At 43.0% G+C, this 26,489-nt stretch overlaps 1 protein-coding gene across 2 annotated transcripts in view; it reads right to left on the bottom strand.

Moving 5' to 3' along the window:
- Positions 1-26,489, bottom strand: part of RAB31 (RAB31, member RAS oncogene family) — a 151,515-nt gene that overhangs the window by 57,824 nt on the left and 67,202 nt on the right. For both annotated transcript variants that reach the window (XM_005587186.5, XM_074022931.1), the window contains one exon: positions 15,092-15,173. In XM_005587186.5, the coding sequence (XP_005587243.1) occupies positions 15,092-15,173 (82 nt within the window). The remainder of the gene's footprint in view (positions 1-15,091; positions 15,174-26,489) is intronic.

Raw genomic sequence — 26,489 nt, 5'->3', positions numbered from 1 at the left:
ATATTCTAATCCCTAAAATAATGTATAAAAAAGAAATCAATGATTTAATATGCTGTAGAAATGCATTTTTCCCACCCATGAAATTGTCCAAGGGCAGTGACCTTCAGTTCATAGTCCTGTGTGTTGGCAAACAAGTGGAATTTCCTAAAACTCCAGAACTAAGCCCCACCCCTAGGTATGTCTATTTGCATCATACACAGCCACTGTGCTATGCATTTGTGGGGAAAGCCAGGATGGCCACGGCGATCATAGAAAGCTGGTCTCGTCTTGCCCTCTCTCCACTCTGCCCAGGTTGGTTTGGTCTTTCCTGTCCTTAGCCTCAGAGTCACAGTAAGCGTACCACGTTCAAGACAAGACCCCACAGTGCGGGACAGTATCCTCGCTGCACAGCCCTGAGGAGGCCTCCGAACAGGCCCCATCACACCAGATGCACTCAGAAACATACTGTGTCATTTCCCACAGTGCGCCTAGAGCTCCGGACTCTGCTGTGTGCCAACCCAGGCTAGCCGGCGTGGCCTTCAGACCCAGCCCCAGCTCTCACGCAGCTGCGCCTCCCTCCTGTCCGAGCAAAGTTCGTCTTGCCTGGACTGGACGTCCAAAGTTTCCACGAGAGCCTTCAGATATCCAGTGAGCTCCAAACTGGCCACACAGCCACCAGAGAGATCCTGTTTTGAAGGGCTGGATGATGATATTTATGCTGACCACAGAAAGTATTTATTTTTAACTTTTACTGTGGAAATTTTCAAGCACATCCACAAGAAGAGAGACTAGAATAATGAAGTTCCATCTTCTCATCCCCTGGCTTCAAGATCACCACGAACACCTGGAACACCGGTTTCCACCTTGTCTCACCTCCCTCTCCATCCCCACCCGTGGAGTCTTTTGAAGCAAATACTTGACATCATCTTATGTTAACTGAACATCAGAGTGATTGATTTCTTCCCGCATAAATCCGATTGTTTCACTTCCCTGTTCAGAATCCTTCAAACCTAGTATCAAAGCCAAGTTCCATTATGTGGCCTCTTGGGTGGGCCCTGGTCCCTTCTCGGGCCCCTCCACTGCTTGTCTCCAGCCCCAGCCTTCTCACTGCTCCCTGAACACAGAGGCAGGTCCACTGAGCCTCCGCACCTTCCCTGATGTCTTCCGGCAGCCTGGACCCTCCTCCGCCAGCATCCTCAAGGCCCCTCCTCACTTCTGTCGCACCTTTCATCAACTGCCAGCCTCCCTGAGAACCCCTCCCTGAAACCCTATCTGGACCACAGCAAGGACTCAACAAATATTTAATGACCAAATGCATGTAATAAAAGTCAATAACCCTGTGAGGCCAGGGAGACAAGACAGAACAGTTCCTGTTATTCACAGGAGAAAACTGAGGCTCAGCGTGGTTAAGTGAATTGCCCAAAGACATACAGCTCTTAAATGGCGGAAAAGACTTTGAACATAGGTCTTGACTCCAAATTTCATGTTTTTTCCATCCCTGTGTTGCTTCTCTGAAATGACATGTTGCTTCAGTTGATATAATTAAGACACAGGTTTACATCAAATGTATTCATTCCTTCAACAAACAGTAACCACTGTTTTAATACTCAGTACGTGGCAGGCACTGTTCTGAGCAGCAGAGAAACTGGAGTGTGGCGGGCAGAATAGTGCCCCCCAAAGAGGTCCATGTCCTAATCCCCGTCACCGGGACTGTGTTAGGGTACATGGGAAGGGGAATAGCGCTCATCAGCTGACCTTCAGATGAGGACATTTATCTTGATTCCTTGGGTGAGCCCAGTGTCCACACAACGCTCCTCAACAGTGAAAGAGGGAGGCAGGGGAGTGGGAGAGAGATTTGAAGATGCTACTCTGCTGGCTCTGAAGACAGAGGAAGGGGCTACAAGCCAAGGAAGCGAGTGGTCTCTGAAAAAGGCAAGGAAACAGATTCTGCCCTTGTACCTCCAGCAAGGATTAAGGCCTGCAGATATTTTAATTTTATTTCAGCGAGACGCACTTCTTCTTCTATTTTTTTTTTAATCTTTTTATGTTTTGTTCTTGTTTTGAGACAAGGTCTCATTCTGTTGCCTAGGCTGGAGTGCAGTGGTGTAATCTCAGCTAACTGCAGCCTCAACCTCCTGGGCTCAAGTGATCCTCCTGTCTCAGCCTCCTGAGTAGCTGGGACTACAGCTGCATGTCACCACACCTGGCTAATTTTTAAAAAACTTTTTGTAGAGATGGGACTCTCACTGTGTTGCCCAGGCTGGTCTTGAACTCCTGGGCTCAAGTGATCCTCCCGTCTCAGCCTCCAAGTAGCTGGGACTACAGGCGTGAGACCCATTTCTGACTTCTGACCTTCAGAGCGCTGAGGGAGTCAGTCTGTTGTTGTTTTAAGCCACTGAGTGTGTGGCAATCTGTTACAGCAGCAATCAGAAACGAAAAGAGAAGGTGAAGAAGGTAACAAGGTCCCCGCCCTCAAAAAGTGTCCTCTTCTTGGAGTGAGGGGGAGTCCAGCACCTTCCATGGGGCCGCTCTGGACGCAGAGGTCTTCCTACGGCGGGTCCGTGCTCACTGCAGCCCAGCTGCCTCTGTTAGGACAGGCTGTCAGCACCTCAGCAGCAGGTTCTTCTGTTACCAAACAAAATCTGTTTGCTAATTTCCTATTCAAGAATGACACTCATAGGCTTTATAGGCCTTTTCTCCTGTATTTTAGCCAGACTTAGGAAATTAGCTCCATAAAAGAAAAGAAGAGGACAGAAGGGAAAGGGAGGGAAAGGGAGGGGAAGGGAGGGGAAGGGAGGGGAAGGGAGGAGAGGAAACAAAACTAGGTAAAGTGCTTCTTAGATTCTCGGCAAATCCACCTCCGGACCCCCTGAAACTCCTGTCTCAGCGGCTCTGTGTCTTGGCCCCACGTCCTCTGAGAGTTGGCAGAACGGAAACCTGGCCTCCACCCAAGAGGCACAGACAGCGCCTCATAATTAGAAGCTACTCAGGGCATCCCAGACGAAAACGCACGCCAGCAAAATGTCATTGCCTGACCTGGGAGGGTGTTCATCGAGCACAGTGTCCCTCCCACAGTGTCCCCACCAAGGAGGGGGCATGTGGACGAAGGGGACATGCACTGGAGAGCAAAGGGCAACAGCAGGGTCTCCAGGGACAAAAGAACTCCCGAGGGACAAGAGGCAGGGCAGGAGCCTGTGTGTGAGCAGAAGAAGCCTGTCCACGCGGCTCTGAGGCTGTCCCCTCTGCCAGCCTCTGTGTCCCCACGGCCCAGGCCATGTCCTTCACTGCCAGCATGGCCTCCTCCTGGGCTCAGGGCAGAGCTAGTTACAGTGTTTCCCTAAGGTAGCTTCGTATATGGACAGGTCCTTCCTCCTCCTCTCTTGTCACTAGCATTCTGACACCCAGGAGGACCGTTCTGCACCTAGACTCCTATATTCTTAGAGGACACACATCCCCCGCATCAAACGGCACCACAGTTCCAGGGGCCACGTCTGTGGACCGAGGCAGTCCCCGCTCCACCTGCTCAGCTGCCATCAGGGTCCCCTCATGCCCCTCTCCAATACCTCTGTTCACGCTTTGCTTTTGTAGTTTCCAGCACCAATTTTCAAATATCAATGAAACTCTTCAGCTGTAAACCACTCAGTGAAGGATTCCTGGGGCTTCTCCTTAAAGGAGCTCAGCAGGCACGGCCCTCACCACAGCTGTTTATCTCACTTTAACAGCATAAACCCTATCTTCAAGCTCCTGGCCTGTCTCCTCCCCACACAATCATCACTCAGTTTTCCCGTTCAAGAGAGTTACTGAGGCATGGAGGAAGGGAATATTTCCCTTGCCAGGATCTCAGTTTGCATTGGTTGAAAGCACAGTCATCCCGGCCTGGACAGTATAGTGAGACCTCGTCTCTGAACAAAAAACAAACAAACAAAATATTAGCAGGCATAGTGGCTGGTGCCTATAATCCCAGCTACTCGGGAGGTTAGGCAGGAGGATTGCTTGAGTCTAGGAGATCGAGGCTGCAGTGAGCTATGATCGCACCACTGCACTCCAGCCTGGGTGACACATCAAGACCCTGTCTAAAAAAGAAAAAGAAAAACAAACAAACAAACAAGAAAAGAAAAAAAAGAGAAGAAAAGAAAGCACAGTGCTCTTATGAAAGGGGTGGGGAGGAGAGCAAAAACTCGCATGTACTCTCTCCTCTCCCATGAGGAGGAACGCCTACAAAAACGTTCTATCATGGGCTGCTGGGGATGGTGCAGGTCAGAAGCAGGATGCTGGCGTGTGCTGCTGGCTTGTGTTGTAGCCGGGCCTGCATTTCCAATGGCTGCAGGAAAAAGAAAGGAGCTGCTCATTCTGAGCTTGTGAGAGGCTCCATTCTTCAAGAACTTCCAAAGGTCAAAATTTCCTCTGACTTTACTAACAGCCTATGAATAGTGAACCACTTTTTTGACCATAGATGCTGGGGCCCTGAAGAAAGCAGGAAAGAGAGCAAAAGAGTTTCTTTGGATGTCTGTGAAGCCTGAATTTGACCTTGGCTATCTGCTGCCTCCAGTTCCTTTGCTTTCTCAAGCACCCATTCAGACCCAGCGATTTTGCACAGCTTTGCGCCAGTGCATCCCAGCCCTCTGGGCACATGATCTCCAAACACCTAACCTTTCAAACCAGGCAGACTGGCAGGCACTTGCAAAGTTAATCTGAAGGAGGTGAACAAGTGGTATGGCTGAACAGCCTGGGGTGCCCAGATCTCCTGACTGCATGCATTAAACCGTGGCTCCTGCAGGATGTGAATGTGGCTCCCCCTTACAGGCATGCACCATCACACCCAGGTAATTTTTTACTTTTTGTAGAGACAGTGTCTCACTGTGTTGCCCAGGCTTATCTTGAACTCCTGGGCTCAAGATATCCTTCCACCTCAGCCTCCCAAAGTACTGGGATTAAAGATATGATTCACTGTGCCTGACCTAATTCTTTATTCAAAATTTTTTTCTCTGAGATCAGCATTTCTAACCTACATGTAATTCCAAAGAGTTGAAAGACAGCTGGCAACTTGCTTATCATTAATAATTTAAAGGTTTGAGGAGCAGGTAACGCCAAAGTCATCTACAAAGTCAACATAATCCTGACCAAAATCCCAGCTGGATTGTTTTGATAAATATTTACAAGCCGATCTTAAAATTCATTTGGAAATGCAACATACACAGAATAGCCAAAACAATCTTGAAAAAGAACAAAGTTAGAGAACTCACATTTTCCAATTTGAAAGCTTTCTACAAAGCTACAGTAATCAAGACAATGTGGTATTGGCATAAGGACAAAAAAATGTGTATCAAAGAAATAGAACTGAGAGTCCAGAATCAGAACCTCAAATTTATGGTCAGGTGATTTTCATCAAAGGTGCCAAGACAATCGCGCAAAGAATAGTCTTTTTAATAAACTGTGTTGGGACAACTGGACAGCTGCCTGCAAGGAATGAAGTTGGATCTTGTCCTTACAACACGCACAGAAATTAACTCCAAATGCATCACAGGGATAAAAGTGAGAGCTAAGACTATAAAACTCTCAGAAGAAAATTCAGGAGTAAACCTTTATGACCTTAGGTTAGGCAAAGACAAGTGTTGGTGAGAATATGGAGAAACTAAAGCCTTATACACTGCTAGTTTTCCACTTTGGAAAACAGTTTGGCAGTTCCTCTAAATGCTAGCCATAGAGTTCCCATACGACCCATCAATTCCACTTCAGATATATACCTGAGAGATTTTTAAAAACATACATCTGGCTGGGCATGATGGCTCACACCTGTAACCCCAGTACTTTGAGAGGCCGAGGCGGGTGGATCACCTGAGGTCAGGAGTTCGAGACCAGCCTGGCCAACATGGTGAAACCCCATTTCTACTAAAAATACAAAAGATTAGCCAGGTGCGGTGGTGGGCAGCTGTAACCCCAGCTACCGGGGAGGCTGAGGCAGGAGAATCGCTTGAACCCAGGAGGTGGAGGTTGCAGTGAGCCAAGATAGTGCCACTGCACTCCAGGCTGGGCAACAGAGCAAGACTCCATCTCAAAAAAAAAGAAATCTACACAAAAAATTGTTTGTGAATGTTCACAGCTATTCATAATAACCAAAAAGTTGGGGGAAAGTGGATATTCATCAACTGATGAGTGGATAAACAAAAATGTGGTCTATCCATACAATGGAATATTATTCAGCCATAAAAAGGAAATACTTCTATGACCCACACCACAACGTGAACCTTGATAATCTTTTCCTAAGTGAAAAGATCCAGTCACAAAGAATCACAGGTGGTATGATTCCATTTGTATGAAATGTCTGGATTAGGCAAATCTAGAGACGGAAAGTATCCCAGGGCTGGGGGATGTAGAGGGGGAACTGGGAGTGACTGCTAATGCATAAAGGGTTTCCTTCTGGACTGATAAAAATGCTCTGAAATGGATTGTGCTGATGGTTGAACAATTCGGAATACACCAGGACCCACCAAGCTGCATACTTTAGATGGATGAATTATATGGTACGTGAATCAGATCTCAGTAAAGCTGTTTTTAAATAAAGAAAAGAGGCTGGTAATACTCCACATACTGATAGTCAACAGAGAAGCAAATGTGGACAAAAGCAATTTTCAGTGAAAGTGATTTCTAACTGTGAAAGCTCCAGGGTGGGTTACCCAGAAAACATGAAAGTCGGCTCAGCTGCTTCCAAGGCCAACCAGAGAATGAGGACAGAAAGCTCAGAGACGGAAGCTTGAGTGGGTCTAGAACAGGTAAGGAGGGGGTGAGGGAAAGAACTCCTTGCCAAGGAAAAAGTACAGAGAATTCCACTACTGCCGCTTCACTGAGCTCTTTTTAGAAACCATTTTCCAACATGGGGAGGGGCCGTCTGAGCCAAAAGGAAGGAATAAATGTATCTTCAGTGCCATGGAAAGTCAAACATTAGATGTACAGCTTCAGGTTTTTTAATGGGAAATTTGTGTTGGAACGTCATGAATTGTGTAGAAGTACAGCATGGTGGGAAAAAATTGAAGGGAGACGGCTGAAGAAAGTTTCAGGTTGGAAGAAGTTGGCCCTCCATGGTATATACAGCAAGAGAACCCAGGAGGGGCCTCTGGTAGATTAAAGTATAATCCCCAGCTCTTCACTCCTCCATGAACCCATGCCCTATTTATGCCAATGTTGCTTTTCAGTTCCTCTCGCTAAAGGCCCCTCTATGTGTTGACTCTGGGGTCCCGCAGGGAGCTGAGCAGATAAATTCCCTTCTGTCAGCGGTGGACCGCTCTAGGCATCGCTTCTGTGTACATCCTCGCAAAGGTGCCTGCTGACCTGCTACTCTGTACTGTTCACAGCTTGGTGTGAAGCAGAAACCAGTACAATAACCCATTCCAAGAGGACAGGATAAAAACTTCCCAAAGGCCACACTGATGGTACAACAGAGGGAGCCCAATGGCACTCTGCCCCTCTTAATAGCACTTGGTGGCACCAACACACCATGCACAAATCTTACAAATGTTAAACTTCCAACAAATGGGATTCAATTGGAAAATGGTTAAGTTTTTCATAAAACATTTTTGTTAATAGAAGCACCCTAGGAATTACCATATCGCCACTGAATGAATGAGATAGGATGCCCATGACACATAGCTGGATTAAAAAAGCAACATTCAGACACGGTATTAAGAACGAATAGGCTGGGCACAGTGGCGCACCTGTAGTCCCAGCTACTCTGGAGGCTGAGATGGGAGAATCGCTTGAGACCAGGAATTTGAGACTGCAATGAGCTGTGATCATGCCCCGGCACTCCAGCCTGGGTGACAGAGTGAGACCCTGTCTCTAAAATAAATAAATAAAAATAAATAGAACGAATACTCTCTTATACAAAGAGGAGGAGGATCTTTTTAGATTCCTGTGCTCAGGAGAAGAAAAAATAATTTTCCAAGAGTACAAATTTGTACCACAAATATAAGACAGAATTATTACTGGGCAGTAAGTAGGGCATTAACCAGAATGCTGTGTATGTTAGGCAGAACTTGGCGCAATCATTCCACAAACAAAAAAATACTGAGTCATGAACACAAGCAAAGCACTGAGTTGAGCTTTCTTCCTTTAAGGACACAGAAATCTATGTCTTTGGCCAGGCTTGGTGGCTCACACCTATAATCCCAACATTTTGAGAAGCCAAGTGAAATGGATTGCTCGAGGCCAGGAGTTCAAGACCAGCCTGCACAACATAGCAAGACCTCATCTCTACAGTTTTTTTTTTTTTTTTGAGACGGAGTCTTGCTCTGTCACCCAGGTTGGGGTACAGTGGTACAATCTCAGCTCACTGCAACCTTTCCCTTCTGGGTTCAAGTGATTCTCCCGCCTCAGCCTCCCAAGTAACTGGGACTATATGTGCCACCATGCTCTGATACTTTTTGTAATTTTAGTAGAGATGGGGTTTCACCACATTGGCCAGGCTGGTCTCGTACTCCTGACCTCGTGATCCACTCGCCTCAGCCTCCCAAAGTGCTGGGATTACAGGAGTGAGCCACCGTGCCTGGCCCATTTTTTTTTTTTTAAAGTTAGCTGTGCATGGTTGCACACACTGGTAGTCTCAGTTACTCAGGAGGCTGGAGCAGGAGGATATTCTGGGCCTGGGAGTTTCCGGTTGCAGTGAGATATGATTGCATCACTGCACTCCAGCCTGGGTGACAGAGTGTGACCCTGTCTTTAAAAAATAAAATAAAATAAGAAAGAAAAGAAAGAAAAAAGAAATCTGTCTTTATATTGTCAAATCATAAACCCAAAGTGATTGTTTGTTTAAAATTATGAAAACTAAAAGAACAGTAACAGATTTCTACGATGCTAAAGAGGGGTAATAAAATTCACTGGACTCCAATAATTAATGAGACAGAACAAATAGCAATAGGCACAAGCAACAGCAGGGAATTTATTTTTAGCGCAAACATTAGGCAACATCATTACAAGCACAATTAAAGCCAGCAACAAGCTGCCAAAACAATTGAAAAATTGCCATTACTGGAGAGACGCAAGACTCCACCGGGGACACCAGACAAGGACAGCCCGAGGATAACGAAATCAGGCCGTCGAGGGCTGGGGAGATCAGATGACCACACAGCCATACAGATATCACTCACGCACTCTCCACAAATCTAGACTCTAAAAACGTTTGCTTTGAAATCGTTATCCCAAACTAAATCCGTCTTCCTCGAAGTATAAAGAAAGAATATCCCTACTGTGGAGTCATGCCTTGCACATATAATACTAGTGGTTTCTTTAAAATTATGGATATGTCAATGGAGTCAGATGTCTACAACCTCTAAGTCAAATTTTAGGAAAAGCCATCACAATAATTAGAAATATGGTCACCTGAAAACTTCCCACTGGTATTTTTATTTGCGATGGTAAATGGAACAAACTACAAATTACAATAGTTATTTTCGCAGAGTTCAAGTTTCATCAAAAGACTATTCCTTGAATGGTCTATTAGAGGTAAGTGTTAAACATTCTGTTTTGATGACACAGAAATCTCTCCTTTGTGACATTGTAATATCAAATGAAAACAGCAGGTTATAAAGAATCACAATCCCACTGATATAAAATTATTAATCACATACAGATATCTGAAGAATGATCATCTAATATCCATAGTGGAAATATCTGGGTAGTGGGAGTTTGGGCAGTTTTACTTTCAACCGTATGGTTTTTTTTGTGTGTGGTTTTTCAATCAAAGTAACACTATAAAGCTCAGGACCCAGACTGCTGGATTCAATTTTCAGCTTTACACCTTATTAGCTCTGTGACATTGTGCAAGTTACTTAACGTCTCTGTGTCTCAATGACCTCACCTGCAAATGGGGATAACGACAGTTTCTACCTCAAAGTGCTTTTGCGAGGAGGGCTGAATGCATCGGTACACACAGGCACTCAGAACGGTACGTGGAGCACAGCAAGTCATCAGGGAACGTCCGCCAGCAGGAGAAGCAGAAAGCATCGCTGACGTGAAGCCAGCACTTCGCAAAACTGACTTATTGTGCTCATTAAAGGCAGCTGCAAAAGCAACTATTTCATAGCCAGAGGTAAAAAGGAATCAAGAAACTCTCTCTGCTTAAGTTTACATAACAATACCAACAAAAAACTAGCAGATCAACTACAAGTAACACATGCATATCAAGAAGTGAGGTCTCTAAGCAGACATTTTTCCCTGAATGGTCACCTCATTTGAGGCATAGGCAGGCACAGCTGACGGAGCTAAAGAGGTGCCCCAGGCAGCTGCTTCCCGGGCACAGAAGTCTGTGTTCTCAATTTAGCAGAAAAATAGGAGACATTCTAATGAGGTTAGCATTTGTAGGCCGGAATATTCATCCTAATTTATTTCTTAAAACTGCTTAAAATGTATTTTTTAAGAAAATATGTTTCATTTAAATGTTTAATATAACTTTAATTAATATTTACTTTAGCATTCTGAAGGTCTTTTAAAGCATGTATTCTAAAGCAGAATTTATAAAAGACAAGATTATTGATTTGACCCTAAAAAACAAGTTTGACTGTTAGAAACCTAAAATAGACATTAAAATATAAATAACAAATGGAGACATTATGTATAATTTAATGGTAAGAGATTCTTACAAATTACCCAAGAAAAAAGTGGGTAAAGCTATAATCATTCAATTATTCAGATCGGAAATGAAATGGCTAAAAAAATATGAAGAAAGTTTGAAGTCATCAGAAAGCAAATATATATTTTTTAAAGGATTATTTTTTCTTTCTCATTTTAATACAATACTTGGGTAAAAGTGAAAGAACATAACAGTGAAACATTGTGGGTCCAAATAACAGGTGGATTTTACAGTATGTATCAGAGGCTCTGAACTAGCAATTCCACATCTACAATTTTAGATTAAGATTAGATGCATATTTTAGCTATATTTTAGCATGCTTCTTTCAGCTTTATTTTATCATTACTTTTTAAATTTCAGTAGGTTTTTGGGGAACAGGTGGTGTTTGCTTACAAGAGTAAATTCTCTAGTGGTAATTTCTGAGAGTTTGGTGCACCCATCACCCAAGCAGTATACACTGTACCCAATGTGTAGTTCTTATCCCTCACCCCCACTCCCACCCTTTCCTGCAAGTCTCCAAAGTCCATTGTATCATTCTCACGCCATTGCGTCCTCATAGCTTAGCTCCCACTTATGAGTGAGAACATAGGATGTTTAGTTTTCTATTCCTGAGTTACTTCACTTGGAATAATGGTCTCCAATCTCGTCCAGGTTGCTGCGAATGTCATTATTTAGTTCCTTTTTATGGCTGAGGAGTATTCAGTAGTATTGTATGGTATATATATACCACATTTTCTTTATCCACTCATTGATCGATGGGCACTTGGGCTGGTTCCACATTTTTACAATTGCAAATGGTGCTGCAATAAACATGCGTCTGCAAGTATCTTTTCTGTGTAAGGACTTCTTTTCCTTTGGGTAGATACGCAGGAGTGGGATTGCTGAATCAAACGGTAGATCTACTTTTAGTTCTTTAAGGAATCTCCATACTGTTTTCCATAGTGGTTATGCTAGTTTACAATCCCATCAAGAGTGTAAAACTGTTCCCTTTTCACCACATCCGTGCCAATATTTTTATATTTTGATTTTTTGATTATGGTCATTCTTGCAAGAGTAAGGTCGTATCGTACCGTGGTTTTGATGTTCATTTCCCTGATAATCAGTGATGCTGAGCATTTTTTCCTGTTCGTTGGCCATTTGTATAAATTCTTTTGAGAAGTGTCTATTCATGTCCTTATCCCACATTTTCATGGGATTGTTTGTTTTGTTCTTGCTGATTTTGTTGAGTTCCATGTAGATTCTGGATATTAGTCCTTTGTCAGATGTATGGATTGTGAAGATTTCCTCCCTTGTCTGTCTACTTTGCAGATTATTTCTTTTGCTGTGCAGAAGCTTTTTAGTTTAATTAAGTCCTATTTATTTATCTTTTGCTTTGTTGCATTTGCTTTTGGGTTTCTGGTCATGAAGCCTTTGCCTAAGTCAATGTCTTGAAGGGCTTCTCCAATGTTATCTTCTAGAATTTTATGGCTTCAGGTCTTAGATTTAAGTCTTTGATTCATGTTGAGTTGATTTTTGCATAGGGTAAGAGACGAGAATCCAGTTTCATTCTCCTACTTGTGGCTTGCCAATTATCCCAGCACCACCTATTGAATAGGATGTCCATTTCTCACTTTATGTTTTTGTTTGTTCTGTCAAAGATCAGTTGACTGTAAGTATTTGGCTTATTTCTGGGTTCTCTATTCTGTTCCATTGGTCTATATGCCTATTTTTATACCAGTACCATGCTGTTTTAATGACTATGCCCTTGTAGTATAGTTTGAGATCGGGTAATGTGATGCCTCCAGATACGTCCTTTTTGCTTAGTCTTGCTTTGGATATGTGGGCTCTTTTTTGGTTCCATATGAATTTTAGGATTTTTTTTTCTGGTTCTGTGAAGAATGATGGTGGTTGCTTTTCGTTTTTTGTTTTTTTGAGACAGAGTCTCTCTCTGTCACCCAGGCTGGAGTGCAGTGGCATGATCTCAGCTCACTGCAACCTTCGCCTCCCGGGTTCAAGTGATTCTTCTGCCTCAGTCTCTCAAGTAGTTGGGACTACAGGTGCGTGCCACCATGCTCGACTAATTTTTGTATTTTTAGTAAAGACAGGGTTTGACCATATTGGCCAGGCTGGTCTTGAACTCCTGCGATTACAGGCACGAGCCACCGCACCCGGCATGAATGATGGTGGTATTTTGATGGGAATTGCATTGAATTTGTAGATTGCTTTTGGGAGTATGGTCATTTTCATAATATTGATTCTACCCATCCATGAGCATGGGATGTGTTTCCATTTATTTGTGTCTACGCCTATGATTTCTTTCAGCAGTGTTTTTAAAATGCTTTAATCTACAAATACAGGAACTTTTGTTTTGAAAGAGAATTTAGATAAAATGAAAATTACATAAACTAACACTTGATTAGTTAGGAGACGATAAAGAAAATTATAGATTATCCTGAATCCTGGATTCCTCCTTTTAGAAAGACAATAAACAGATCAATAATTGAATTAAGGCTCCGAACGGTAGCTCACACCTGTAACTCCAGCACTTTGGAAGGCCAAAGCAGGAGGACTACTTGAGCCCAGGAGTTCAAGACCAGCCTGGGCAACATAGCAAGACCTTGTCTCTACAAAGCAACTTTAAAACTTAGCCCAGAGTGGTGGTGAGCACCTATGGTCCCTGCTACTCAGGAGGCTGAGGTGAGAGGATCGCTTGAGCTCAGAAGTTTGAGGCTGCAGTGAGCTGTGATTGCACCACTGCACTCCAGCCTGGGTGACAGAGCAAGATCCTGTCTCAAAATAAAGTGAATTAAATAATATATTGGAAGATGATAAGAACTGTGGAGAAAAGTGAAGCAGGAAGTGAGTGGAGTAGGGCAAGAAAAGGAGGTGGTGACATTTTAAACAGGGAGGTAGAGAAGGTGACATTTGAGTTTCGATCAAACAAGGGAAAATTCTACAATTTTACTCCATAGTCATCAACTCTGATAACTGCAATCAGGCTAACAGCTCTTGGCTAAGACAAGGTATTGGTCATCTCTACTTGGCTATCCGCTTCAACTTATTTATTTATTTATTTATTTATTTATTTATTTATTTATTTTTGAGACAGAGTCTTGCTCGTCACCCAGGCTGGAGTGCAGTGGCGTGATCTCAGCTCACTGCAAGCTCCGCCGCCCGGGTTCATGCCATTCTCCTGCCTCAGCCTCCCAAGTAGCTGGGACTACAGGCACCCACCACCACGTCTGGCCAATTTTTTTTTTAATTTTAGTAGAGACGGGGTTTCACTGTGTTAGCCAAGATGGTCTCAATCTCCTGACCTCATGATCCACCCGCCTCAGCCTCCCAAAGTGCTGGTATTACAGGCGTAAGCCACCGCGTCTGGCCTCAACTTTTATATTATGACTGACACCTGCAATCCCAGCACTTTCGGAGGCCAAGGTGGGAGGATCACTTGATGCCAGGAGTTCAAGACGAGCTTGGGCAATATAGTGAGACCCCCGGCTTTACAAAAGAAAAAAAAATCAGCCAGGTGCAGTGGCTTGTGCCTGTAGTCCCAGCTACTCAGGAAGCTGAGGCAGGAGGGTCCCTTGAGCCCAGGAGGTCAAGGGTGCAGTGAGCCATAATTGTGCCACTGCACTCCAGCCTGGGAGACACAGCAAGACTCAGCAACTTTTATAATATACGCTCCAGTTATTATGAAGTATCCTGTAATAGACACTGTGTTAGTATTCATCGATTCCCTTTTTTGAATCTAAAGGCATGACCTTCTAAAATATATAGTCTTCTCCGTAAGCATTTTCAGCAAAGAAAGAGAATTAGAAGAGAAGCCATCTACTGTTTTGATAACCCAGCATCCATTGACCCATTTTTCCAGTAAGAGACCCCAGGTTTTCCTTGGGGCTCTAAGCCTACCTGACTTCCAGACAACCTGGTTCAGGTGGGGCTGACACCAGCCCTTGCCTCTGGGGGTCAGTGTACTGCCAGGTCCCACCAGTAGGGGCACCAAACCCCCCAGAACACTGTACCACCTGACGTTGAGGAGTGGGCATGGGGCCCGAGGCAGGCCAATGAGAACGCAGAGACACTGAGATGTATGTTCCCACTTGCAGAAGAGGTGCATGCTCACCCGGTGGTTGCTAAAAAGGCTGAAGGTAGGTGTAGGGATGCTGTTGGGGCCATCCTTACCACCCTTGAGGCAAGAAGGGAGGGTGAGTCTGCCTAAAAATGAATCAAACCAAGAGTGCAACCACAATTGCACTAAATGGAAAGAAACAGAAATAAAGAGAGATAGGCTCCTATCATACACATTTGGGGGACCTGAACTCAGTCCCGCCTCACCCTAGGTACCCCCTTAGACTTTTCACATAGCTCATGAGTACATTTCATTTTTGCTTAACATCATTTCAAGCTAGGTTTCTGTCACCTGCAACCAAGAGTCTTGTCTGATGCAAACAAACCTTCAGAAGCTGATCTTATTTCCACTGGAAAGCCCAAAACACAGCATATACTCACCCGCTCCTGACCAGCGGTGTCCCAGATGAGGAACTTGTGCAGTTCATTTCCACAAGGCACAGTTTTGGTCATAAAAGATGCCCTGAAAAAGAGAGTCAGCATCTCCACATTACTGCATTGTTTCTTCACAAAGATTCACAAGTCAAACAAGTTAAATGCTACACCTTAGCAGGACCCCAAAAAGCCCTGGTCCTTGGGAACCACTAAGAGGAGAAAAGGGCTAGAAGATTCATGACACCCAGAAGAAAATATTCTGCATTTTCTGTTAGTTCAACTGGGGGTTTTGAAACAAAACAAAACAAAGGAGGCATTCAAAAGACTGTGTTTCTGGTCAGGTGCGGTGGTTCACGCCTGTAATCCTAGCACTTTGGGAGGCCAAGGTGGGCAGATTACGAGGTCAGGAGTTCGAGACCAGCCTGGCCAATATGATGAAATCCTGTCTGTACTAAAAACACAAAAAATTAGCCAGGCGTGGTGGCGGCATAGTGGCAGGCACCTGTAGTCCCAGCTACTCGGGAGGCTAAGGCAGGAGAATCGCTTGAAACCGGGAGGTGGAGGTTGCAGTGAGCCAATATCGCACCATGGCACTTCAAACCCAGATGACAGTATGAGACTTTGTCACCAAAAAAAAAAAAAAATATATATATATATATATATATATATATAAAATAAAACTTAAAAATACAAAAATTAGCAGGCGTGGTGGCAGGTGCCTGTAGTCTCAGCTACTTGGGAGGCTGAGGCAGGAGAATCACTTGAACTCAGCAAGCGGAGGCTGCAGTGAGCCAAAATCACACCACTGCACTCCAGCCTGGGTGACAGAGCAAGACTCCGTCTCAAAAAAAAAAAAAAAGAAAGACTGTGTTTCTAAAACCAGTTAGCTTCAATTATTAAAATACCCCCAGATCTCAGGAAAGAACACAACCTTGGATTTTAAAAACTTATTACAATACTCAAGAGTGAAAACAGCAGCTGGTATGTTGGCATGTTATGGTTTTGGTCTTACAATGGCACCACACACACAAAAAAGTTGCCTTACATATTTACTATGTCTGGGTGACACAGCGAGACCCTGTACCCCCTACCCCCCAAAAAAAGATATTTTAAGAACAATTGAAAAATTTTAAATTCACACCATATGCAAGATATTATCATTGATTCAAATTAATTCTGGATATGAATCCAACACCAGTAGCAACTAATAGAATACTACATCTAAGTCCCAACCTGCTTGCATAAATTCAAGGACGAAGATTGGCAGCTTAACACATATTTATGTTTTCTCTACAAAAAAGGAAGGATTATTTTTCCTCCCTTCTGAGTCCAAAAAGAAAAGACGTTAAAGCCTCAGTAGATCATGAAACGCTTACTGTTTTCTTTTTCTTACTATTTCCTTTAAAAAAGCATTTTCTTTGTGCTCATGAAGGGTATAAAAATACTAGGAATGTTCAATAGCCTTGACTTTTATGAGAGTTTCCTATTCATTAAAAAATAGCAAGCATCCCCAGGAGGGGGACAACCTGGTAGGAGAGCCTCCTGAAGTGATGGAATAAGAAGTAGTACATCACCTAGACAGCATTCTGTCCACAAATGCTTAGTCTGAATTTAATTGTAAGAAAACAATCAGGCAAATGTAGAATGTGAAACATTTTGCAAGACAAGCTGGCCTGAATGCTTCAAATAAGTCAATGTCATGAGAAGCAAACCAGAAAAACACAGGGAGATTCTTCCAGAATCTAGATTGAGAGGAAAGAGATAAAACAACCAAATGCAGTATATGAACCCTGGCTGGACCCCAGATTAGGGGGAAAACAGCTTTAAAATATATTTGGCCAGGTGTGGTGGCTCTTTTTTCTGTAATCCTAGCCCTTTGGGAAGCTGAAGCAGGAGGATGGCTTGAGGCCAAGATTTTGAGACCATCTTGGGCAACAGAGCAAGACTCCTTCTTTACAAAAAAAAAAAAAAATTATTTTTAAATCAGCTGAGCATTATGGCACAAGCCTGTAGTTCTGGCAGCTCAAAAGACTGAGGCAGAAGAACAGCTTGAACCCAGGAGTTTGAGGCTGGTAGTAAAGCTCCAAGATTGCCCCAGTGCACTGCAGTCTGGGTGACACAGCGAGACCCTGTACTCCCTACCCCCCAAAAAAAGATATTTTAGGAACAATTGAAAATTTTTAAATTCACACTATATGCAAGATATTATCATTGATTCAAATTAATTTTCTAGGTATGACCATGGCGTCCTCATTATGTTCTTATTCTTAGGAGATGGACCCCAGGGCTTTGGAGGTAAAGAGTCAGGGATTCTTTCCCTTACTTTCATAGAGTCCAGCCTGGTCCACTAGGATTCATCATAGTAATATTTCCTCAGCCTCTAAATCCTCTAAGAATAGGAAGCCAATTACAGAAGTCCCAAGTAGAAAAGTCTACTGCAAGTCCCACACTATCCCCACAAAAACCAAAGGCTTGTTAGAGAGTTCTAATTACCAACCCACAATTGCAGTAAATAGAAATTCTAAGTATTCTAAGTGATAAGATCCAGTATTATCAAAACCACATCTCTTCCTTTATTTCTTTAAAAGTGTTTAAAATGTATATCCAGACTACTGGGAAGAACTAATATATTCCAAAAATGTTAATATCGTTATTACTTTTCCCATTTTAAAAGCAACATATGTATTTCATAAAAAAGAAATTCAAAAAACAAAAAGGAAATAAAAACCAATCATATTTCACCACCCAGCCATAGTCACTGCTAATAAATTGGTGTATGTCCTTCCCAATTATTTTTATACAGCTTTTAAAATGGGATTATTCATTCTTTTTTTTCCTTTTATTTTTAGTTGATACACAATAATTATGCATCTTATGGGATACAGAGTGATACGCACCTACATGTAAGCAATGTGTAATGATCAAATCAAGATAATTAGCATATTCATCACCTTGAACATTTATCATTTCTTGGTGTTGTGAACATCCAAAATCCTCTCTTCTAGCTTTTCGAAAATATACACTAAATTATTGTTAGCCTTATTCATCCTACAGTGCTACAGAACACTAGAATATTTTCCTCCCATCTAGCTGTAACTTTGTAACTGTTAACCAACCTCTCCCTATCCTTCCCTCCCCCAACCCTTCCCAGCTTCTAATAACTACAATTCTATTCTAATTCTATGAGCTCTTTTCTTTTTAGCTCTTGCACATAAGTGAGAACATGTAGTATTTATCTTTCCATGTCTGGATTATTTCACTTAATGCAATGTCCTCCGGGCTCATCCGTGTTGCCATGAACGACAGGATTTCGTTCTTTTTTTATGGCTGAATCTATTCTAATGTGTATATATTACCACATTTTCTTTACCCATGAATTCGTTTTGTTTTGTTTTGTTTTGTTTTTTTGAGACAGGGTCTCACTCTGCCTACCAGGCTGGAGTGCAGTGGCGCAGTCTCAGCTCACTGCAACCTCCATCTCCTGGGTTCATGCGATTCTCCTGCCTCAGCCTCCCAAGTAGCTGGGATTACAGGCATGTGCCACCACACCCGGCTAACTCTTGTAATTTACTTTAGTAGAGATGGGGTTCTACCATGTTGGCCAGGCTGGTCTCACACTCCTGACCTCAGATGATCCACCCTCCTTGACCTCCCAAAGTGCCGGGATTACAGGTGTGAGCCACCGCACCGGCCTCCGTTCATTTGTTGATGGACACTTGGGTTGATTTCATACCTTGGCTGTTGTGGATAGTGCAGCAATAAATCAGTGAGTGCAGGGATCCCTTTGATATACTGATTCACTCTCCTTTGCATAAATACCCAGTAGTAGAAGTGCTGGATTGTATGGCAGTTCGATTTTTAGCTGTTTTGAGAAACCTCCATACTGTCTTCCAGAATGGCTATACTAATGTGCACAGTGTTTCATTTACCAACAGTACAAGAATTCCCTTTTCTCTTCATCGTTGCCAGCATTTGTTATTTTTTGTATTTTTAATGATAGTCATTCTAACTGGAGAGAGATGATATCTTCCTGTGGTTTCTAATTTGCATTTCCCTGATGACAGTGATGTTGAGCATTTTTCCATAAACTTGTTGGCCATTTGTATGTCTTTTTAGAAATGTCTATTCAGATTCCTTGCCCAATTTAAAACATTTTATTTGGGTTTTCTTTGCTGTTAAGTTGTTTGAGTTGCTTGTATATTCTGGATTTCCGGAAATCCCTTTTATTTCAAAGTTCAAGCTGAAAGTTATAAGCAGTAAAGTAGTCTTTTCAAGAAACTTCAAATAATTGAATAAAATATTTTATAACCTGAAGGTAACTGGCCACTGCCCAACATCCTGGTACCTTTGACAGATATCATGTCATGAGTTTTAACATATTTTGACTTGTAATTGTTCTGCAGTGTGAAATGTTGAAAGTTAACCTTGGAGAACTAAAGACTGAGTCACATTCCTCATCTGGCTCCTCTGATGTTCTACAGTTTTGATCTTTGGGCGACAGCCTCAGCAGGCACATTACATTTCTGCTGTTTCATCAAAAATGCTTATTTTGATGTCTAGTGAGTGTGAAATCTGGATAAAGCCTCTGCTACATACAATTATATGATTTTTCTTTAGTATGGACTCTGTGATGTCAATTAATGCTTGAACTCATGATGAAAGGTTTGCCATAGTCATTGCATTTGTAAGGATTCTCCCAAGAATGAATTATTGGATGTTGTGGGAGAAGTGAATTGTGCATGAAGACCTTGCCACACTCATTTTATTTGGAAGGCTTCTCTCCAGTATGGATCACCTGACGGTAAGTGCTGACTGCACACTGAAGGCTTTGCCACACTCCAGTGACACTGTGTGGAATATTTCTCTCATATTACTTTTCCCTTTGGGGGATAATTTCTTGATTGCACATATAGGAAAGATGTCCCTCCGAGAGAAGGAAGCAGAGAGTTCCCAGAAGCCAGATGTGTAGGGGATAACTCTCTTGAACCATGTTTTTCCTCTGCTCTCACAGCACAACCATCAACACCGAAGAGGACTTCTATGACCAAATCTGTGGGGGGTTCTACCACCACCAGCAGCAGATACCAGCTAGGTGTCCTCCAATTCAATTCTGACACTCTCTCCCTGGAGACGCTGTCAGATCCCACAGGTTGAGGGCTCAGTACCCAAGACTGCTCCTCCATGGACACCAGTCCCAAGTCCCGGCCTCTAGAACTTCTGATCGACGGGTTTCAGGTTGGGGTTCCCATCGACCCCTCTTTGGGTTCGATTAATCTTCTTCAGCAGCTCACAGAACCCAAGGAAACACTTACTTACAGTGACCAGCTTCTCATAAAGGATATTGCAAAGGATACAGATGAAGCGATGCTTAGGGCAAGGTAAGCAGACGGGGCACAGAGCTGCCACGCACTCCCTGGGCGCCACTCTCCAGAAACCTCAGCTCTTCGGAAGTGCCCTGAACACATTTCTTTTGAGTTTTTATGGAGGCTTCATTACATTTTCTTTTCTTTCTTCTCTTTCTTTCTTTTCTTTTCTTTCTTTCTTTTCTTTGATAGAGGCTTCATTACATAGGCATTCTCCTTCCCTTCCTTCCTTTCTCTCTCTCTCTCTCTCTCTTTTTGACAGAGTCTGACTCTGTCGCCCAGGCTAGAGTGCAGTCGCATGATCTCGGCTCACTGCAACTGGCAAGCGATTCTCTTGCCTCAGCCTCCCGAGTAGCTGGGATTACAGGGATGCACCACCACACCCGGCTAATTTTTGTAATTTTAGTAGACAAGGGGTTTCACCATGTTGGTCAGGCTGGCCTCGAACCCCTGACTTCAGGTGATCCACCCACCTCGGCCTCCCAAAGTGTTGGGATTACAGGCGTGAGACACTGTGTCCGGCCTACAGAGGCATTCTTAACAATTTTGTAGAAACGTGATTGGACAAAAAGTGCATGATCAAAACCCAGCAAGGCCTGTGTGTTCAGGTTCTTCTTGGCCGCTCTGTGTAGCATTCCTTCCTCTAGAGGGTGGGGCAGGACTCTCTCTGGAAGGACCCGCTATCAGATTAGAGTCCTGCCTTGGGCTGGTAAAAGGAGGACAGAAGTTCAGACATCAATTCTGTTTTCTGAGGCCTAAAGTGCCCCAAGATTATAACAAGGGCTTGGGAGTTAGGAGCCAGGAACCATAGGTAAAAGCCTATATATATGCAAATATGACATATATATCATGACACCCTACCAGACGAAAGCTGTCCACCATGATAAGATCGCTGCATGTGTTTCTGTTTGAGCTGCAGCACCACTCTCATCACACCTTTGATATGTTCCCACTCTCGGCTTTCCTGCGATTTTCACTTGACTCTCCACTGTCCAGGGGTCTTTCCCTTGCTCCATCATGAAGATAATATTTGGGTTAGGAAGAGAATTTCCTGCCATGGAGACCAGGTTCCTGTAGCTCTCCAACATCACGTCCCTGTATAAAGGATGCTGTGCAGGGTCCAAGCATTCCCACTCACCCTCAGAGAATTTTACAGCCACACCCCTGAAAGTCCAGCAGCCCTGAGTAAGAGCTGTTCCTGACTCTTTCTTTCCTCTTCCAGGCTTCTTCCCAAGTAACACTGGTCTTCATGTCAATCACACTGCAGTGTGACCCCCTCCATGTGATCTGCTTCTGAGTTTGCAGGACAATCTATTTTAACATAACTTTTACTCTGAAAATTCATCATACTCTATCTAAATTTTGCTTTTCCTCAACTTTATATGTCCTGGAAATCTTTCCATTTCTATAAATATAGATCAATATCATCTAAAATTGGCTGGGCACAGTGACTCACAGCTGTAATCCCAGCACTTTGGGAGGTTGAGGCGGGCAGATCACTTGAGGTCAGGAATTCAAGACCAGCCTGGCCAACATGGCAAAACACTGTCTACTAAAAATACAAAAATGACCCAGGTGAGGTGGCAAGTGCCTATGATCCCAGCTATGTGGGGGACTGAGGCAGGAGAATCGCTTGAACCTAGGAGTCAGAGATGACAGTGAGCTGACATTACACCACTGTACTCCAGCCTGAGTGACAGAGCAAGACTCTGTCTCAAAAAATAAAAAAAAGAATCATCTAAAATGTTTCCATTTCTATGAATATAGATCAATATCATCTAAAATGACGGATGATCATACATCATGTTATGGAATTATTCGACACCCTAACGATGGCCATTTTGGTTACCTATTGTTCACTATTACAACAATTCAGTGAATATCCTTATACTTACATCTTTGTATCCCTGCATAACTATATCCTAAGACTTAGTTTTTAAAAAGTAGAGCTGAGGATGGTGGCTCACACCTGTAATCCCAGCACTTTGGGAGGCCAAGGTGGGAGGATCACTTGAGGCCAGGAGTTCAAGACCAGCCTGGGCAACATAGCAAGACCCCTGGCTCTACAAAAGAAAAAAAAAATCAACCAGGTACAGTGGCTTTTGCCTGTGGTCCCAGCTACTCAGGAAGCTGATGCAGGAGGATCCCTTGAGCCCAGGAGGTCAAGGGTACAGTGAGCCATGATTGTGCCACTGCACTCCAGCCTGGGTGACACAGCAAGACTCTGTCTCTAAAAATATATAAATAAATAAATAAAATAAAAGTAGATACACCCTACTTTTGCTACCTGTGCCAAACTTAGATTGTACCAACCTACCTGTCCATAGTGGTGTATGAGATGGCCTTTTCCTCAACCATTATTACTCTTTCAAATTTCTTTCAATGTATTAGATAGAAAATATTTCATTCTTGTATTCATTATGCTTATCACAAGTTTAAACATCATTTTAACATTTATTGTTCACTTGTACTTTTCTTTGTAAAGGAATTTTTCTCCAGTTCACGACCTTGGCCCACTTTTCAACTGAGGTATTCAGCCTTTTCTTATTCATTTTTTGAGTAGTTTCCACTAACCTTTTGTAGTAATATATTCTAAATAATATTTTTCCAGTTTAACATTTGCCCTTTAACTTTGTTCATTTTTTTTTTCATAAACTCATTTAAAAATTTTACTAGACAACTCTATCAACATTTTGTTTTTGTGTGTTTTGTTTTTGTTTTCACTTCTGATGTTAGTCAGATTTTCATTTATTCTTCAATATACTCTAGGTGCTGGGATAAATAATACAGCAACCCTATTACCCTTAAAAAGTTCTCCTTAGAGTTAGAAAACTGAGTTCATGCCTTTAAAATGTTAGAAAAAAATATTAAATATCCGGTCCAACCGCTTCACAGGGCAGGTAAAGGGGGGAAAACCCAAATCCCAGAAGACGGCCTAGTTCCTGGTGAAAGAAGAATGTAGTGGCATAACCAGGAAGAGGATGCAGAGGCCTTCACTGCCAGACTCAATTAAACAGCCCGTAAAGCCCCTCAGTTTCCTGTTCTGTGAAATGGGGCCAATACCTACTCTGCATTAAACAGAGGTGTTCGCAGGGACAAAGAGGGAAACGGATACCTGTGAAATTCCCCTTGGTTCACAGTGAGCCGTGAGGAGCAACTTTAATAATAGTGGGAAGGCACACCTCACACACACACATCCCTCTGTGCTCCCGCTCTCTCGCCACTAGGAGAAAGACTCTCAGTATTTGAAACGAGGACCATGACAATCATTGCTTTTTTTGGTTGACTGAGGTTTGTTGTTGGTTTTTAAGTCTTTGCTAGCTTTTGATCTTAAGAACCTCATCCAGCCTAGGCAACAACACGGGGAGACTTCATCTCCACAAAAATAAAAATTTAATTAAAAACAGAAATTTAAAAATAGCCAGGTGTGGTGGCTCACACCCGTGGTCCCAGCTACTCAGGAGGCTAAGGTGGGAGGATCGCTTGAGCCTGGGAGGTGGAGGCTACAGTGAGCCATGATTGCGCCACTGCACTCCAGCCTGGGTGACAGAGCAAGATCCTGTCTCAAACAAACAAACAAACAAGAACCTCAGGCATCTTTTCTTCTGTGTAGATCACCCTCCGAAGTGGTGGAGGAGGTGCACTGGCCCTGCTAAACTGACTTCATTATCTGTGGAAACCAAAATCTGGCAGAGAAGTAACACAATTTCCTTACAAAAGTTGAAATGAAAAGGGAGACACACACATACACACACACACTCAAGATGTCAATGCAATCTGCTTGAATAGCAGAGCCAAGGTTTTTCAGTGTGAGTCAGAGAGGCCATAAGAATTAACTCTTTTAATGCTGAAGCAATGGCATTCTACAGCCCATGGCCTTTCACCAATGCTCACGCGATTCCAGTGGAAGAAGCAGGGTGGGCTTTGAGAGTGGACTCCCTTGGTGTGAGCCATGAGTGGGCTGTTCACGGGCTGAGTGCACCTAGGCAAGTCCCCTAACCTGGGCTGGGGGCGGACAGCAGGGTTACTGCCAAGAAGGCAGTGCCGGCACCAGGAACTGAAATGTCTACGGACCAGGCAGGACATATAAATGAGTGAAGCGGGCTAGGTGTGAATGTTAATACTGATGAACATAATAGTAACAACGCCTAGCGGGAATGGCGTGAAGCCGGGAGGCCTGGCCACCCATGCAGAGCGGTACCAGCTGGCTCCCACTACATGGGGATGGGCACCAGGGCTCCAAACCCACTGATTTTTCAAGAGAAACCAGGAATGCAAGTTTATTACGTGCAAGTCTCCTGATTCTTCACTTTTGGCTTAAAGTCTTTACAGCACTGTGAAGGCTGAACAAATCAAATCTATTAATATAAGCCAGTTCCTCAGCCCACCGAATCTACCAGCTTTTGGAAAAGCGCTCAAATATTTTAAAAGTGTTCCATTTATGCCACCTTCCAGGAAAACTGCATATGTCACTTAGAAATTGTTCCCACTAGATTTATTTTTCTGCAACTGGTGTTTGAAAATATTTTCTCAAAATTTCAGAGGAAAATTTTCATCAGTTTTTAAATCAAGAAGTTAAATTATATCAAGAAGACAATACATAAGGGTGGAGGGGCTGAGCCTAACATTGACTCCAGAGGAAAAGCAAGGGACGAAGTAGAAAGTGAACAGGGCCGGGCACAGTGGCTTGCGCCCGTAAACTCCTTCGGGAGGCCAAGGTGGGCGGATCACCTGAGGTCATGAGCTTGAGACCAGCCTGCCCAACACGGTGAAACCCTGTCTCTACTAAAAATACAAAAAATAGCCAGGCGTGGTGGCAAGCACCTGTAGTCCCAGCTACTTGGGAGGCTGAGGCATTAGAATTGCTTGAACCTGGGAGATAAAGGTTGCAGTGAGCAAAGATCGCGTCACTGCGCTCCAGCCTGGGCGACAGAGAAGACTGTGTCTCAAAAAAAATAAAAAGAAAGAAAGAAAGAAAAAAGAACAGCTCACAATACCACGCGGCCGTCACGTAAAATTGTGTTAACAAAGAAACATTAAGCTATGAGAAAATGCTAATGTTTGAAGTTTAGAGGAAAAGAATAGAATTCAAAATCATACAAACTTTCACAATTTTATAAAGTTAAAAATTGTTTAAAAAAAGATCTCTCTCTCTCTCTCTAAAGCTGGTACAGAGATAACCTTTCCGAAAAACAATTTGGCAGTATCCATTGAGAGCCTTAAATATATTTTTATTCTTGGACTAAATTATTCCATTGCTAAGAGTTTAACCTAAAGAAATATCAGCAGTATACACGGGTATCTATGCCCAACGAGGTACATCATAACATTATTTATTTATGTGTTGTTTTGTTTTGTTTTTTGAGACAAGAGTCTCACTCTGTCACCCACGTTGGAGTGCAATGGCATAATCTCGTCTCACTGCAACCTTTGCCTCCCGGGTTCAAGTGACTTTCCTGCCTCAGCCTCCCAAGGTAGCTGGGACTGCAGGTGTGCATTACCATGCCTGGCTAATTTTGCATTTTTAGTAGAGATGGGGTTTCACCATGTTGGCCAGGCTGGTCTTGAACTCCTGACTTCAGGTGATCCACCTGCCTTGGCCTCCCAAAGTGCTGGGATTACAGGCATGAGCCACCATGTCTAGCCTCATAACATTATTTATAAAAGTACAAAAGTATTTAAACAACCTAAATGCCTGAAGTGAAAAATACAACCATTAAAAATGGTTTTTAAAGACTATTTAATGGCATGAAATTCACAAAATGATGTTGAATAAATAACGCATACACACACTTATACAGGAAAAGGGCTGGAAGAAAATAACAAAGTGTTTACAGGAGTTACCTCTAAGAGGTAGATTATGGGTTTTTAAAATATTTTTCCTTATGATTTTTTTCATTCTCAGTTGTTTATGATGAGTATATAATACCTGTATAATCAGAAAAAATATTTTCAACATGTTTTTGAAGATTATGTGACACTGTAAAAAATGTTCAAAATACATTAAGTAGAATACAGAGTAAAAAAAACTGTATGTACCC

Source organism: Macaca fascicularis, chromosome 18 (assembly GCF_037993035.2).
Source record: "Macaca fascicularis isolate 582-1 chromosome 18, T2T-MFA8v1.1".
Taxonomy (NCBI): Eukaryota; Metazoa; Chordata; class Mammalia; order Primates; family Cercopithecidae; genus Macaca; species Macaca fascicularis.
The sequence above is the reverse complement of the archived record's forward strand: the minus strand, read 5'-3'. Positions and strand labels throughout refer to the sequence as shown.